The sequence below is a fragment of the Carassius auratus genome, chromosome 22, assembly GCF_003368295.1.
Source record: "Carassius auratus strain Wakin chromosome 22, ASM336829v1, whole genome shotgun sequence".
Classification (NCBI taxonomy): Eukaryota; Metazoa; Chordata; class Actinopteri; order Cypriniformes; family Cyprinidae; genus Carassius; species Carassius auratus.
Genome location: NC_039264.1, coordinates 19,254,430 through 19,271,831, shown reverse-complemented (window position 1 = coordinate 19,271,831; position 17,402 = coordinate 19,254,430). Strand labels below are relative to the sequence as shown.

General features: G+C 42.7%; 1 protein-coding gene across 1 annotated transcript; it reads left to right on the top strand.

Annotated features, from left to right (window-relative positions):
• Positions 1-745: 745 nt before the first annotated feature.
• Positions 746-7,797, top strand: LOC113039914 (vitellogenin). The gene is made up of 28 exons (XM_026198078.1): positions 746-815; positions 944-964; positions 1,426-1,577; positions 1,690-1,941; positions 2,030-2,191; positions 2,281-2,429; positions 2,511-2,661; positions 2,744-2,901; positions 2,974-3,139; positions 3,220-3,345; positions 3,431-3,649; positions 3,735-3,952; positions 4,033-4,130; positions 4,241-4,365; positions 4,444-4,545; positions 4,650-4,769; positions 4,880-5,066; positions 5,150-5,252; positions 5,337-5,522; positions 5,609-5,723; positions 5,812-6,001; positions 6,087-6,376; positions 6,470-6,514; positions 6,598-6,675; positions 6,760-6,966; positions 7,056-7,198; positions 7,294-7,432; positions 7,520-7,797. The coding sequence occupies exons 1-28, from the start codon at positions 776-778 to the stop codon at positions 7,643-7,645; spliced, it is 4,068 nt and encodes a 1,355-aa protein (XP_026053863.1). The 5' UTR covers positions 746-775; the 3' UTR covers positions 7,646-7,797.
• Positions 7,798-17,402: the final 9,605 nt, after the last annotated feature.

Here is a 17,402-nt window from a genome sequence, read left to right as displayed (position 1 = left end):
GAGTGACCTTCTGAATAACAAAAAAAAATTATGATGGCCTCTTCCAATAAATTTGTCACGTTGAGCTGGTTAGTGTGGTTGTAGCCAGCATTTAGTGGGGAAAATGGATTTTAATGCAAAATAGGCTTCAACATTTCTTAAATAAAATAAACTTCTAAAATTGAATTGTGAACATACTGTATAATAGAGTGTTGCTTTCTTAATGATGGCCCATGGAGTTAAAAGTGTTCATGTTAAAGTTAAGTTGCAATAAAAAAAAATTGCAATTATTTATTATATGATAAAAATGGCAGCAACATTTATAGAACCATTATATTAAATCTAACTTAAAAGTTTATGTTCTTGTCTTTTGTAAATGTACTTCTTTGCATTATAAACCTGTCAGTTCATAGAAATTATCATTCATCATTTAAAGACAAAGCCACAATGTGTTCAGTAAACCATTGTTTAATACAAAGAAAAATTAGAAATTTTATGTCATGTTTTTCCCCTGCTGTATATATCATTCTCAGAAATGTATGTGCATTAAATAACTTAACTTTACTTTTCCTTCAACCTTTTTAACTTAATTTAGCACATTCAAAACTGACATTGGACATTGTTCTGGAGGATGACATAACAGACCAGGGTAACCTAACCTAATTGATATTGATGTTCAGATAAGTTGACCAACCAAAGGCCTTGTTAATAATTCTTTAAAAAATTAATACCTGGTCAGCAAGAAACCACTATAAAAGTTTGGTTTTTCTGAGGTATTCTTCACAAACCATCAGCCATGAGAGCGGTTGTGCTTGCCCTGACTGTAGCCCTCGTGGGTAAGTTAAAATCAGAAATTTTCAGATTTCTATTTTCCTAAAATATTTCTCTTTATGTATATTTAGGATCTCTTTAAAAACTAAGCTAGAAAAACTATTTTCAAAGTGTATTCTCTCATTTATTTTAGCAAGTCAACAGATCAACCTTGGTAAGTAATATTAAGCACTCACTATACTAATTCTGTTCTTTAAAAAAAAATCTAACTACCTTTCTAATCTTTTTGTATTCTATTTTCTTTTCATTTATTATGCAATTGTATGTGAGTGTGTGTGTGTGTGTGTAAAGACCTCTAACACTAGCTTGCTCTATTCTTTTATTTTTTTATTCTATCTGTTTTCTTTTTATTCATTATATTATTTAAAATACCATGCTACGTGTACTGTGTTAACCTAACTGAGACTTGTTATAGCACTTATATATCATTGCTCTTTTTGTTGTTTTTGATTGCTTTCACTGTCCTCATCTGTAAGTCGCTTTGGATAAAAGCGTCTTCTAAATGAGTAAATGTAAATGTAATATTTCTTGGAAATTGTGGGTCTTTTTAAACTGGTAATTTTACAACTATTGCATTCTTGCTTAAGCCCCTGAAAAATACTCTACCTTTTTTAGTCCCTGAGTTTGCCCCTGATAAGACCTATGTGTACAAGTATGAGGCTCTACTCTTGGGCGGTCTTCCTCAAGAAGGTTTGGCCAGAGCAGGTATAAAGATCAACAGCAAAGTTCACCTCAGTGCCATCAATGAGAACACTTTCCTGATGAAGGTAATGATTATTAAAACCGTAGATTTCAGATCACACTGACTGAAAACAAAATACCATAATTGCATGTTAAAAACAACAATGCGCTAATTTAAATGGAAAATGTCCCTTACAGCTCATGGAACCTGTAATCTACGAGTACGCTGGTATTTGGCCAAAGGATCCATTTTTTCCTGCCACTAAGCTCACCTCAGCATTGGCTGCTCAGCTTCAGATTCCCATCAAGTTTGAGTATGCTAATGGTGTGGTTGGAAAGGTATTTGCCCCTGCAGGAGTCTCCCCTACTGTATTGAACTTACACAGAGGTATCCTCAACATCCTTCAGCTCAACCTCAAGAAGACCCAGAACATCTATGAGCTGCAAGAGGTGAGAAAGTAATCCTAAATACATTTATAAAGGCATTAAGATAGCCTTTTTGAGTTCTGCAGTCTTATTTTTTGACTCATCCTTCAAGGCTGGAGCTCAGGGAGTGTGCAGGACCCACTATGTCATCAGTGAGGATCCAAAGGCCAACCATATTACCGTAACAAAGTCTAAGGATCTGAGCCATTGCCAGGAGAGAATCATGAAGGACGTTGGCTTGGCATACACTGAGAGGTGTCATGAATGCACAGAGGTATGAACAAGACTGGAAAGACTTGAACTATTTCCTCAACAATATAATTTTTAAAATGATCATTTCATCCCATACCTTTCTCTCAACAGAGAATCAAGAGTCTGATTGAAACTGCAACTTATAATTACATCATGAAACCAGCGTCCGCTGGTGTACTAATCGCTGAAGCAACAGTTGAGGAAGTGCATCAGTTTTCACCCTTCAATGAGATCCATGGTGCTGCCCAGATGGAAGCAAAGTATGACTGATCCTTTGTGAGAAATATGAACTAACAATATACCCTACACATATTATTACTTTTTTTTTTCACATTTTTCAGACAAACCTTGGCTTTTGTTGAGATTGAGAAGACCCCTGTCGCTCCAATCAAAGCTGATTACTTGGCCCGTGGATCCCTGCAATATGAGTTTGCAACTGAGATTCTTCAGACCCCCATTCATCTAATGAAGATCAGTGATGCTCCAGCCCAGGTATTACTTTAACTATCTCAGAGTCAAAGCCTTTGATCCACACTGAAGAAATCAACTGAGACTAGCTCTTACTTTCTTCTAGATTATCGAGATCCTTAAGCACCTTGTTGCAAACAATGTGGACATGGTCCATGAAGACGCTCCACTCAAGTTTGTTCAGCTCATCCAGCTCCTGCGTGTTTCCACCCTGGAGAACATTGAGGCTATCTGGGCTCAGTTTAAGAATGAACCAGTTCACAGGTACATATTTGTCAGCTGTAAGTTTAAGGTCTATTTTTATTATGTATAAATTTTAAACATTGACTCTGTTAGGCGCTGGCTCTTGGATGCTCTTCCTTCGGTTGGCACACCAGTCATTGTAAAATTCATCAAGGAGAAGTTCTTGGCTGGTGAACTTACCCTTCCAGAGTTCATTCAGGCTCTTGTGGTTGCTCTGCAAATGGTCACTGCTGATCTGGAAACAATGCAATTGACAGCTGTATGTTCAAATAACTATACTTTTAAAATGCTCTGGTTCAAATATTGCCTAAACTAATTAATCCATATCTTGTCTAACAGAGTTTGGCTATGCATGAGAAAATCTCCACAATCCCAGCTCTCCGTGAAGTTGTAATGCTTGGATATGGTTCCATGATTGCCAGGCACTGTGTTGCAGTTCCCACTTGTTCTTCTGAGCTCCTCAAGGTAAACAGTTCATGCCTTAAATATCTGATAGGGTTTTGCCATTGGCTTTTTTCTAATTGTACTCTGCATGTATCACATTCCTCAGCCCATCCATGATATTGCTGCAGAGGCAACTTCTAAGAATGACATTCCTGAAATCACATTGGCTCTTAAAGTTCTGGGCAATGCTGGTCACCCTGCTAGTCTTAAACCCATCATGAAGCTCCTGCCAGGACTGAGAACTGCAGCTACATCTCTGCCCCTTAGAGTCCAGGTTGATGCTATCTTGGCCCTGAGGAACATTGCCAAGAAAGAACCCAAACTGGCAAGTGTCAGTCGTTGTAGGAATGAATTATTGTAAAATGGCCCATTTTCTCCCAATAATAAACTGACCTTCTTTCTTGCCACAGGTTCAGCCAGTTGCCCTGCAGCTTGTGTTGGATAGAGCTCTCCACCCAGAAGTGCGCATGGTTGCTTGTATTGTGTTGTTTGAGGCCAAGCCATCAGTGGCTCTTGTCTCCAGTCTTGCTGGTGCTCTGAAGACTGAAACCAACATGCATGTTGTGAGCTTTGCTTACTCCCACATCAAGTCCTTGACCAGAATCACTGCTCCTGATATGGCAGCTGTGTAAGAAAGACACACAGTTTTTTTCATATTTTTTATATATCATGTCAAATAAGCATTTTAATAATGGTTGTCTATTTCAGTTCTGGTGCAGCTAATGTTGCCATCAAGCTCATGAGCCGCAAGCTAGACAGACTTAGCTACCGTTTCAGCAGAGCCCTTCAGCTGGACTTCTATCATAGTAAGTTTTGCAAAATTCTCAAGAAAGCTAACAAATGATGTGTTGGGTGTTTATTAAAATGTATACTGTAAAAGACGGCATCAATGATATTCTTACCTATGTCTGTTCAGCTTCACTTATGGTTGGAGCTGCTGGCAGTGCCTACATGATCAATGATGCTGCAACCATCCTGCCCAGAGCTGTTGTAGCTAAAGCACGTGCTTATCTGGCTGGAGCTGCTGCTGATGTTCTTGAGGTGGGAAAACCTTCTTTTAAATTTGATTCATGATTTAAAAATGTGTTCTGCCTTCACTCAATTCATGCTCTCAAACAGATTGGTGTGAGAACTGAAGGAATCCAGGAGGCTCTTCTGAAATCTCCTGCAGCTGATGAAAGTGTTGACCGTATCACAAAGATTAAGCGCACCCTGAGAGCAGTATGTTTTCATGTCCTATGCACTATGTTTAATCTTATACTTATAAATAATATAAAAATCATGACATTGGCAAAATATGTATGACTTATGTTTTACCCCTTAAGCTCACAAACTGGAAGGACTTACCAAACAATCAGCCATTGGCTTCAGCCTACATCAAATTACTTGGACAAGAAGTGGCTTTTATCAAGATTGACAAGACCATCATTGAAGAAGCTATACCGGTATTGTGTTGTAGTTTATCTCTTCTCTTTCATTACTATTTCGTTTTGAGATCTTTCTCACAAATAATTCAGATTATTAGAATTAAGATTCTCATTAACACTATCCCCAGATTGTGAGTGGAACCAAACCACGTGAACTGTTGAAGGCGGCTCTTAAAGCTTTGCAGGAAGGAATTGCCTTGCAGTATGCCAAACCTCTGCTTGCAGCTGAAGTGCGTCGTATCTTGCCAACAGCAGTTGGTTTGCCCATGGAGTTTAGTTTGTACACTGCTGCTGTTGCTGCTGCCAGTGTCAATGGTATGTTTTTCTTATAATTTTAAATCCTTTCTTCTTATATGTTAGGGTCGCCACTTTTGATGTTGTTCCGTTCATCCTTTTAGTTAAGGCCACCATTACACCTCCTCTCCCTGAGGAGACTGATACTATGACTCTTGAGCAGCTGAAGAAGACTGATATTCAACTCCAAGCTGAAGCTAGACCAAGGTAAATTTTTTGCAGCTGTGATTTGAGATTTCATGTATACTACAACAGATTTACAAACAAGCTTAATACTTATTCGTATTTCAGTATTGCTCTCCAGACCTTTGCTGTGATGGGAGTGAACACTGCCTTGATCCAAGCTGCTGTTATGGCGAGAGGAAAAATCCGTACAATTGCTCCTGGAAAAATAGCTGCAAGAGCAGACATTCTCAAGGGCTACTACAAGGTGGAGGCTCTGCCTGTTGAGGTTCCTGAACATATCGCTGATCTGAGGTAACGAAATCTTAGTGATGCCAGTGAAGAAAAAGTTTTTTGTAGTGACTGCTTTTTTATGAAAGTGTCTTTTACTTTTATAACAGCTTTGAGACACTCGCTGTGGTAAGAAACATTGAAGATCCTAGTGCTGAAAGGATTGTGCCCTTTGCACCCGAGTTGTCCCAGCAAAAATCCCCAAATTCTTATGCTGGTGATTCGGTAAGCTTTAAATATACATTTAGGGGAAGAAAATTGCTTTAAGCTCCCAAGTGTAAAATCTTCTTGATATTTTGTTTTTTCTTTCCAGTCATCTGAGAATTCAGATGAGGTTCCTATGAGAGCTCCTGCTCCATTTGACAAGACTCTCTGTCTTGCTGTCCCATACATTGAAATCAAGGGATGCATTGAGGTGCACTCTCACAATGTTGCTTTCATCAGAAATACTCCTCTGTTCTACATTATTGGACACCACACAGCCCGTGCTACAGTGGCAAGAGGTATACTTACAGAATTTATTACATTCATGAAACTCAATAATTTTCAAATAAAATGATAATTAAGGGTCTGTTGCTTTGGCTATAGCGGAAGGTCCTGCTGTTGAAAGACTGGAGCTTGAAGTCCAAGTTGGTCCTAGAGCTGCCGAGAGGCTCCTTAAGCAAATCAGTCTCATTGATGAGGAGACTGCAGAAGGAAAGGCTTTCCTGTTGAAACTGAAGGACATCCTGGACACTGAAGATAAAAACAGGAACTCTTCTGAAAGCAGCAGCAGCAGCCGCAGCAGCAGCAGTAGTAGGAGTAGAAGCAGCAGCAGCAGCAGCAGAAGCAGCAGCAGCAGTTCAAGCTCCTCAGGGTCCAGGTCTCGTGTGACCAAGGTGAGGACAAGGAATGTAATGTGTTGCTTAAATCACCAATATATGTCTCATAAATCTGTATATTCATTTCTCTGAATATTTGTTTATTTTCAGACTGCCACTATCATGGAGCCTTTCAGGAAATTCCACAAGGATCGGGTAACTACTAATAATAATTTTGTCAACAATATAGTTTCTTAGATCAGACACTCATCACGTTTATTACCTTATTTTTCTTGCAGTACTTGGCACCCCATGGTGCATCAAAGAAAGTTAGCAGTGGAAGTTCCGGATCTAGCTTTGAGCGTATCCAGAAACAGGTGAATCAATGAATTTCATTAGTTTGATCATAATAACAGAAAATTCTAGTTAAAATACGATATTTATATGGTGTATGCTTACAGGCTAAGTTCCTCGGAAATTCAGGTTCACCTGTTTTTGCTGTCATTGCCCGTGCTGTGAGAGTTGACCACAAACTGCTGGGCTACCAACTTGCTGCTTATTTTGACAAACCAACTGCAAGAGTGCAAATTGTTGTTTCTTCCATCGCTGAAAATGACAATCTGAAGATCTGTGTTGATGGTGCTGTGCTGAGCAAGCACAAAGTGACTGTAAGACTGGAAGTGTGATTAAATGATAATCCTTAAAAAATTTTAGAGAATAAATTCTTCTCAGGTTTAAGCATAACTCTGTTTTTCAGGCCAAGCTTGCTTGGGGTCCAGAGTGCCAGCAGTATGAAGTCACTGCTAAAGCAGAGGCTGGTGTACTGGGTGAATTCCCTGCTGCGCGTTTAGAGCTGGAATGGGAGAGGCTACCAATTACTGTCACCAGCTATGCTAAAAAGTAAGGTTCATCAGCACAGGACAACAAATGTATGAAGTGATGTAGAAAATGACACTGACTTAATAATTATTATCGGTGTATCCTACCCCAATTAGAATGTCCAAACACATCCCTATGGCGGCTTTCCAGACAGGATTCAGACTTGAAAGAGTAACGAACAGTGAGAAAGAGATTGAACTTACTGCAGCCTTGCCAACTCAGAGGTCCTTGAATGTCATTGCCAGGATTCCAGAGGTGAAATAGTTTCCCTTTAAATTATTATATCTCATAATGATATACACAGAAAACACAACTAAAAATTTTTTTTTCCTGCTGTTCTAGATGACACTGTCAAGAATGGGTATTCCTCTCCCCTTCACTATTCCCATCAATCCAGATGGATCTCTTTCCAATCATATTGATGAGGGCATTCTCTCCTGGATCCAGAAAAATATCAATGAAGATTAATAACATTTCACATTTTTCAGAAGAAAATGTTGAGCTCTGATAATGTATATTTGATTGTTCCTTGACAGTTTAATTGAAAGCATTACTGCTGTTGTCATGTACAGTATTTAATGTAATGCAGTCTAATGCTAATAAATACCTTGCAAGTGAAACTGTGTGATCTCCTTTCATTTTAAAGCAACACTACAATAATAAGTAACAGCTATAACCAGTGTTGGGGGGATTGCGATTACTTTTTAATATTTTTTTTCTGAAGTTGCACATTATTATATAAATTTACACTTTAACATTTGAGTTACTTTTTTTCAGAAGTAGTTACTTTCCGTTTAAATAATTTGCATTTAAACATTTTAAAGTACTGAATTAAATTGAACATAGTCATGTCAAATCCTACACTCATGTGTGCACTGGATAGACACTTTCCAGAAATGAGAAGGTAGGAGCTGTACATATATGTTATGTAAGTATTCTAATTTTTTACCGTCGAAGAACACAGGAGTTCAATAAAAATAGTATTATTGTATCAAACATAAAATTCCAGTAAGAAAATGTGATAATGATCTAATTAGAAAAATTATAATTTTGGAATTTTTATTCTTTAAAAAAAGTTTGTCTTTGTCACAGGTCATTGTTGTAGCCAAACATGTACAAAGGAGTAAATGTAGAGATAATTTAATAAACATCAACACATTTAGACTATTCCAAATAACATTAATCCTGGGGCCTGTACCATGAAGCTGGATTAGGTGGCTAGCCAGCTATGTTTCAGCTTAGTTTCCGCCAACCCTGTGTTTTAGGTACTATGAAAGTAGCTTGGCTTTAATCGGTGTTCGTTGCCATGGTATCTTACGCTGCACGGCTAACCTGCTCCGGGGCAGGTTATGTTCTGGATTCAAGATCTCAAACTGAAGGTGAACTAATCAGATGTGAGAGAAGTGACACATGTCTGACACAAAGTCACTCCAGTTTATCTTGCTCCAAATTAAAGGTCACTTATGCTTAAAAAAAAAAAAAATAGAAGTCTGGCTTTTATGATAATAACAGAGTCATTTTATGATTTATATAATTATTGTGATTCATATCATTATTTATCTCTTACACACAAGTAATTTTAGTTTAACAGTTATTATAAATTATTTTAAATAAATATTAATGTATACAAATCATGTAATATAAATAAGCTGTAGTATCAAAAGATTGAACTATTTTAAAAATTACAAATCTGAACTTACATGTTCAAGTCTCTATCACTATATATTTTCAAATGTATAAACTAAGTTAACAAGTTCCACTTGTGACTACACTTATGGAGCAAGATCATTTATTTTATTAGACCTCCTTCATTTTTCATATGACATTTAAATTTGTCATATTTTTCAATCTCTCAACCTTTAGCAAAACCTTTAACCTTCAGTTTTGAATCTCGCTGGGTCTCTCATGAGAAGTAAATCAAACTTGCTTTGTATTGCAAGGCTCGTGATTGGCTGTTCGCCAGTGATGTCACACATTAATGTGTACGCACTCCACAAACACAGGATCAAAGCCCGAATTGACAAAGTAAGCTGATGAACAGCATCATGGTACCAACAAAGTCCGATTGGAGAGGTTTGGTTTTGTCAACATAAAACTAATCCTGTAACTCTGAATTTGTTCAGCTACCATCATGGTACAGGCCCCAGGATGAATAACAGATAGAAACTGAGGGTTTATAAAAACATGGAAACAAAGGAGCAAATGAGATGATTAATCAACACAGGTGAACTAATCAGGGGAACTAAGTGAAACCTGGGGCATGTTCAAGTTCAAATCGGTGCGCAACGTTTTGCTACGGTTTCCGGATTGAACGTCATCTTTCCTGGAAACGGCGTGCACCGGTGTGCAATGGGGTTTGAGATGCGTTTTCTCTTGTTTGGTGGGTGTGTCAGAACTGCAGTCCAATCAGCAGCAACATGTATATAAAGCATGCGTGAACTCGCACAATGGCTTCAAGGAAAATAATGTAGAAATGTGTTCATTGCAGCTTGGTATATGCAACAACTGAGTATATTAGAAGACATGTTTGTCGTAAGTTTTATTGTAAAAATATAGGATATCAACATAATTATGTAGTTGTTTATATTTTTTAGCTTCATTGCAAGTGTATGACATTTGGTATAGAAATAAACAATGGTAATTAAGTGCTTTTCCTAAAAATGAGAAAGAAAATACAGGGTATTAAAACCGTATTAACTACAAATAAAGTCAGTATGTGAGGCTAAATAGATGGCTCCGAAAATTCTTCACAAAGAAACCAAAGAATGGCCTTCTCAGCTGCCATAGTTGCAACTCTTGCGTCATCAGAACAGTGTGTTCAACGCATCACAGTTTCGGTTTAAAAAACGTTGTGCAATGTTTTGTCGGGGCTGAACGCAGCCCAGGTCAAAGGAAGAACAGAAGCACAGAACATAAATGCAAGTTTTATACTGGGATTAATGAAGAACTGGTTTTAAAAATCATTTTATAAGAGCATTTTAAATCCGTTTCTCTTATAAGTTTGTATTGCATATTAAGGGTGTCGCGTTATAGCCGTATTGACGATAACCATGATATTCAAAGCAACAATTATCTATATATATATGAAAAATCAAGGACACGAGGGCAGAATCATGACAGAACCCCTCCCTTAAGGAGCGGCTTCCAGACGAGGAAGACGAGGGGTCTGGGCAGTTCTGGGTGGCGTAGAGTGGGAAGTAATCATGGGAAAAACATGGGTTGTCCGGGTTTGTACTGTGACAGGGGGTACAGAAGGCAACTGTGAAGTGGAAAATGGTCTGGGGTTCAGAGTAACAGACCCAGAATCAAAGCTTACATCCGAATCCACACTCATCTCGGATTCTGCAGCAAGCTGGCTCGGGATCAGCGCTCACTGCAGCTGGCTCGGGATCTGGAGACAAGACAGGTCTGACAGGGACTTTTAGGATCTTCACTAGGCGTGACAAATATTCTGACAGGGTCTTGGCAGCAATGACAACAGGCATCTCTTGACAAGCCGAAACAGACTGCAACACCGCTTCAGCAGCACAGTCAGCCGCGGCTCTCTCCTCAGCACTCACGACTGCAGACTCAGACAAGGTTCTCTCTGTTGCTGGTTCAGAAACCTCCTTTACTAAGGTAATCTCAGGAACAGTACTTTCCACCACAGTTTTCGGAACAGCGTCCTTTGCAGCAACCTCTGGAGCCGCGCTTAAAGCAGAATGCTCAGAAACAGCACTCTCAGTGACAGCAGTGGGTTGGAGAGGCATCACGGACTCAGGGGGAGACAGGGACGGAGGACCGAAAGAACCCTTCTTCCTCCTCTTTCTCCTTGGCCGCGGTGCAGAGACAATAGCCGGATCTGTGACTGGTTGGGGAAGTTCAGCAAGAGCCATGACTGGTAGTGGAAGGACAGTCTCAGGCAGGGTTGACTCCGATGCTGAGGAATCCAAGGCAGACTCCCATGAGAACAGTCTCCCTCGTTTCTTGCAGAGACTGATTGGTGTGGAAGGTGTCTCGGGATTCGGGGATGGAAGAGCCTGATCCTCCAGTGTTGCAACAGCCAGGACACGGCCCTCCGAGATCACTGGCAGCTTGGCAGAAGGTGGGGATCTCGAGGGGGAATCATGCGGCTCCTCCCGGGAAAAACTCTCCCATAGTCGGGCATAGTTCCTCAGGATCCACTCACCCTGGGACGAGAATGGAAGGGTGACCCTCCTCTTGTCAGTGGGGGATGACAACCAGCATTGCTTATTGGACTCCAGTTGTCGCTGAAGTTCGGAGGGCATCCTGTCTGCGGAGTTCTTTCTTTGGCGGTTCATTCTGTCATGTGGGGGTGCGGGGATGAACAATCCACAGAGAAACAATCCACAGGTTTGGCTAACGTGGTCTTGCTTGTGGTTGGGCTTTCACTTTCTCAGTATCAACATGCCTTGTGCAAAAAACATTTTTTCTTTTTTCCTCTGCCTTATTTTTGTTTTTGTCTTACATCTGTGATGGATATTGAATATTCTACTTCTCAACTGAGGGCCTTTAACTGCCGCATCCGCGTCTTGATTCGGTGACGTATGAATACTGTCATAGACTAGGGATTCTCCATCGCCCAAGATACACACATCGTTCGCGACGCACACTCTTGAGTTCCTATTGTTCAAAGCCTGACTCTCCTCCTTGCATCTGGACAAACAATAGACTATCATCCATGCCAAGACAACTGCCTGCCGGTCCCTCCATACAGCGTTTTCTGATCTATCTTACTGATAGCGATCAGCAACATACACCTAATTTGAATCCCTCGCATCATCACTTTGCCCTTTTGAACTGTCGATCAATTTGGGACAAAGCCCCTTATCTCAATGAAATGATCACTGACAATAACCTTGACATTTTTCTTCTCACTGAAACTTGGCAAGTTCCTGAAGATTATTTTTACAGTTAAATCTACTTACGCCAGATGGATATAATTATCTGTCCAGACCGCGACACCATGGTAAACGGGGTGGTTTCGCTATCATCCATCGTGATAACTTCCGAATCAAGCAACTTGACTTTCACAACACCAATACATTTGAGTACATGGTTTTGAAGGCTGACTCTCTCATAATTATTTTGCTCTATCGACCTCCTAAGGTCCAGTTACTTTCTATTTTTGAATGCTTTAATCTAATTCAGCATGTTCATTTTCCTACTCATACCCGTGGTCATACCCTTGATTTGATTTGTACATCAATGGCCAATATCTCTTCTATCACCTCTACTGACACTGGTATTTCTGATCATAAATTTCTTGATTTAAGCTTCAGCCTGCCTATGCATAAGAATTGTTCTACAACTGTCATATCTTACCGCAACCTCAAAGCTGTTGATACTGCATTATTTTGTTCCTCCGTTTCCTCTTCTAATCTCTCTGATGTCTTTGATATCTCCTCACCCTCACTGTTACTATCCAACTATAACTCCATAATCTTGGATATCTTAGATAAGCATGCTCCTGTCAAGACCAGAAGTGTCCCTTCCACACATCCGTCTCCTTGGTACACTCCTGAGCTCCATATCTTAAAGGCCACTGGTAGACGGCTTGAGCATTACTACAGGAAAACTGGCCTGACTGTTCACCATTTGGCATTCACTAAACATATCAAGAATTATAAATCGGCCCTGAATTCGCCTCGTTCCAGTTTTGTATCTGCTACAATTAATAAATCAAGCAACAGGCCAAAAGCATTATTCAACACAATAAATAAACTTACCAAACCTCCATCTCATGTTGCTCTAGCTTCTGATGAACTTTGCACTTCATTCTTGGCTCACATGCTAGAAAAGACAGATGTCGTAAACCAGTGCCGCTTTAATGATGCCACTAACATTAGTTATCTGCCGAATCAACCTGGTCAATCCCTGCCTCTTTTTTCTCTGTCTACTCCTTCTTTTGTCTCTGAGTTAATCTTGAAATCCAACCCTTCATCTTGTTATCTTGACCCTGCTCCTACTACTCTACTGAAACGTTGCCATTCAGTTATTTCTGCACCTATCTCTCACTTCATCAACGCATCTCTTACCTCTGCTTCATTTCCTCTGTCACTCAAAACTGCAGCTGTTACCCCTGTCTTTAAGAAACCCAACCTTGATCCCTCAGTTTTATCTAATTATTGTCCTATTTCAAATCTCCCCTTCATAGCTAAATTACTGGAAAGTACTGTTGCCTCCCAACTTCAGTCTTTTCTAGTTGAAAATAATCTCTTTGATCCTTTTCAATCTGGTTCCATTTCCTGGATATAAAAAGGGCGCCTTGAAACCATGACAATATCCTTTTCGTCTTCAGGGACTGTTTTGTCTGATTTAAACGTCTGCTTACAGCGAAAATGAAACGCACATCTAAGGCAAGTCCTAAAAGTTTTGTGAAATGTGCTGACCCGTGCCCAAGATATTTGTCGCCGGGTGACACTCACGAGATGTGTGTGTACTGTTTGGCTGAAGGGCACGCACAGGATGCTCTTGAGGGAGCGTCCTGTGCAAATTGTGAGCGTTTTCCTATGAGAACGCTCCGCTCTCGTCGGGTTCTCTTCTCGAGGGAAGAGAGTTAAGCGTCTGGTCCTCGCGGATCGGGTCCCGCTCGTGCCGAGGCAGAGCGGCGACGCGCTTCATGGGGCTCCCAGATGGAGCTCGCTGACGGTCTCGAGAGGGGCGTTAACCTCTCGGACGCGTCATCGGCTGACGAGAGTGAGCTGCAGGTGGATGACGGAGACTTTTCTCCTACTAATACTGCAGCGAGTGCTCTTCAGGCCGGGCAAGAGATGGCTGAGGAGGATGATTTAGATCCTCAACCTCGTCAGCCATCCTGCCCCGTGTACGCAGAGTTGGTGGAAGTTATGGAGCACGCCACTGACAAACTTCAGTTGCCATGGCGGCGCGCTCAGGGAGAGATTGTTCGCGGTCGTTTGGATGATCGGTTTCTCCCTGAACATAGACCACCAGCTCAGCAGAGCCTTCCATTCCTTCCTGATCTCCATTCAGAGATCGAGAGGGCATGGAAGAAACCGTACTCTGCCCGTATTCATCGACATCAGCGGGGTAACTTCGCTGATGTGGAGGGGATCGGTGAGTACGGTTATGTGTCGATGCCGCCCGGTGACGAGACGTTTGCGAACTATCTCGTTTCTGGGCGGGTGTCAACACTAAAAGCTCCGACTCTGCCATCCAAGCCCCTTAAAACCACGGCTCGCTTGAATGGCAGAGCGTACACGGCAGCAGGTCAGGCTGGTGCTGCCCTTCATACCATGGCAGTGCTCCAAGCCTACCAAGCTGACCTGCTGCAGGATCTCGACCAGGGGGCAGGGCTGTCCCCTGAGGCGGTCGCTGAGTTGCGCCGGACCACAGATTTGTCCCTCCGGGCCACTAAACAGACTGCTGCCGCGATCGGCCGATCGATGGCGGCAATGGTGGCCACAGAGAGGCATCTGTGGCTCGACTTGGCTGATATCGGGGAGAAAGGAAAATCCCTTCTCCTTGATTCACCAGTTTCGCCTGCTAAACTTTTTGGCACCTCCGTTGAGGCGGTGTTTGGAAAGTTTAGGGAGGCGAAGGCGCGCTCAGCTGCATTTAAGACCTGTATACCGCTGAAATCCGGGCCCCAGCCCAGGCAGGCGGGAGGACCTGGTCCGTCTTGGTCTGAGGACCGTAGGCAGGACCAGAGGTCTAGTGTCGCCTCTCGTGCCCCCCCCTCCATGGAGGAGTAGGACACAGAAGAGGCGAGCCTCCCGCAAAAAGAGGGACTGAAGGGAGGTCATTCAGCACAAGCGCTGCAACGCTCAGCGGAAGTAGGGTTTGATCTCCCTGGAGGGCCTTTTCTACCAGCCCTCTCCCTCTTCTTGACTCCCCAGGCGTTTACGTTACACCAGCCCTGGGGATGGGCCTTATGATGAGAACTATGTTCTGATGGGCCATCGTAGCAACTGGTTGATGTGAGCGCCTCTTTTAGGCATGTAAAAGTGGTGGACCCCAGATTCATTGAGAACTCTCTGGCGAGTCTTCACTCCGCACGCCGCAGGTGAACTTTTTGGTTTGTTAAATTCTGTGTGTATAACTAACACTGATTGTATTTCTCTACAGAACTTGTTCCCTGTATAGACCTAGGGGGTCATTCTTAGAGGAGCAATTAAAGTATGGACTTTAGGGCCCTGAAGCCTCCCCCAGTTGGTGGCTAGAACGAATTAGGAAGAAGCTCAAAGAAGATTTGGCTTCTGTGCTGAGTATGTGATGGCCTTCCTGTCATAACATTTTATATGCGTGGTGGGCCAACGCTCATTTCTGTTTAACCTTAGGGCTATTAGCCACCCAGGGGTAGAGTAGTTGGTCTTCCTATAAAAAAAACTTTTTTGCTTTAGGTTTAGACTGACGCTGGCGCTTCAGATAGATTTTCAGATAGATGTCCTGCCTATCGGTTTGTGACATTGGTATCCTGAGTACTCGCTCCCCTGAGTTCTGTAGGGTTTCAGTAGGTTGAGTGTTTCACAGCCTCTCAATCAAGTAGGCTGTGGCTCCTCCAAGCCCTCAGGTAGATCTATGCTTGTAGGACGGCCCTCACCCGGGCCGCCTCTGTAGCTGGCCTAGGCTATGCTAGGGATGTTGGAGGTGTGTTGCTAAGTATAGCTGCCGCATTTATTATGTGTTAGGCTTCCTCCCCTAGATTCAGCCTCCTCCCTTAAATGGGAGTTGTTGGCCAAGGCCCGCCCCTTTCTCTGCATTCAGGGGTGATAGAGTAATGCAGGGTGGTAGCCGAGGTAGGATCAGTCTGGCAGGGTTAGGCCATCTTTCGCTCTGCGAAACGACAGTTTGTCAGACCCTGCCGAACAGAGATGTTTGGGCCTCTAAAGCTGGCTCCACTCAGCCCGTTGAGCTAATCACTTGACCGTTGGGTTGAAGTGGGTTGGCTTGCAATTTAGCCCCCCCGCTCCCCTAGGCTGGGCGCAGGATAAATCCCTGTAACCCTTGGAGCCACTTGCAGGTCCGTTCCCTGTCTAACATTGCAGGGGCGTATGGTTGTTACTCCCCCGCTAACCCAGGGTAGTTTTGAGTAGTTCATTCTCACCTCTGTATTTATCTACCTCACACCACGATGGCTCCGGTTGAGCAGGGAGTTCTAAACTACATTTCATTCCGGTTTTTGAACTCTGCTCCCTTTGAAGTCAGAGCATTGCCATGGGCTGACACCTATGCATTTAATAGGTAGGCCCCTAATGGGGCCTCCACTAGGCAGAATGGCGTATGTTGTACTCCCCTGCTATAAGGGTATTGCTCTTTGCTGAGTACACTGCCTCTGGCAATGTAATTAGGTACCAGGATGCTGTAGCAACAGCTTTCTGCCACGAAGACTGCACGGTTGGGTAGTAGGCCCAAGCAGGCCTCCTTGACCGAATAGCCCCCAATAGGGCTCCTAGGCCGGCTCACCTTCGGTGTTTGGCCCTGGTAGTTCGGGCAGAAGGCTCACTGCCGATTAGTAGGCCTTAACAGGCCTCCTCGGAGGTGGGTCACAACATTGTGGAACATACACTAGGACAAAACTATAGGAAAAGTTTTTAATAGTATGGTTCCAGCAGTGTTCGTTAAAGTAGCAGAATAGATTCGCTATCAGCTAGTAGGCTCGACCAGGCCTCCCTGTTAGGCGAGTCCCCAGCAGCAGTTACATCCAGCTGATTAGACGGTTTCAGGTAGTAGGCCTCTTCAGGCCTCCCTGAAGGTGGGCTCCCACTTTTTGTGGTGGTCATGTAGTAGGCTTTACTAGGCCTCCCTGAGGGTTTAATCCCACATACTGTGGTTACCAGGTGGCAGGCCCCACAGGCCTCCCTGAAGTTGCATTTCCGCTTCTTTGAACTGTCAGGTAGTAGGCCTCATAAGGCCTCCCTGAAGGCAAAGCCCCAAAGACAGTCAACTGGACTGCCAGTCTGGCTCAGTATCAGCTATGGGTTTCAGGTAGTAGGCCTCTCCAGGCCTCCCTGAAAGTAAGCTTTCCTGCACTGTGTTTATTAGGTAGTAGGCCTCACTAGGCCTCCCTGAAGTTGAGCTCCCACATACTGTGGTTGTCAGGTAGTAGGCCTCACCAGGCCTCCCTGGAGTTGAGTTCCAAATGACTTCAGTTTCCACTTAAGGTAGTTATCTGGTAACAGGTAGTAGGCCTCTCTAGGCCTCTCTGTAGGTGAACTCCCACATATTGTGGTTATCAGATAGTAGGCTTCACCAGGCCTCTCTG

Coding starts and splice junctions, on each gene's coding strand:
- LOC113039914 (XM_026198078.1), top strand. CDS start 776: ATGAGAGCGGTTGTGCTTGCCCTGACTGTAGCCCTCGTGG. Junction 2,902..2,973: donor AAGAATGAACCAGTTCACAG/GTACATATTTGT, acceptor TGACTCTGTTAG/GCGCTGGCTCTTGGATGCTC. Junction 7,433..7,519: donor TCATTGCCAGGATTCCAGAG/GTGAAATAGTTT, acceptor CTGCTGTTCTAG/ATGACACTGTCAAGAATGGG.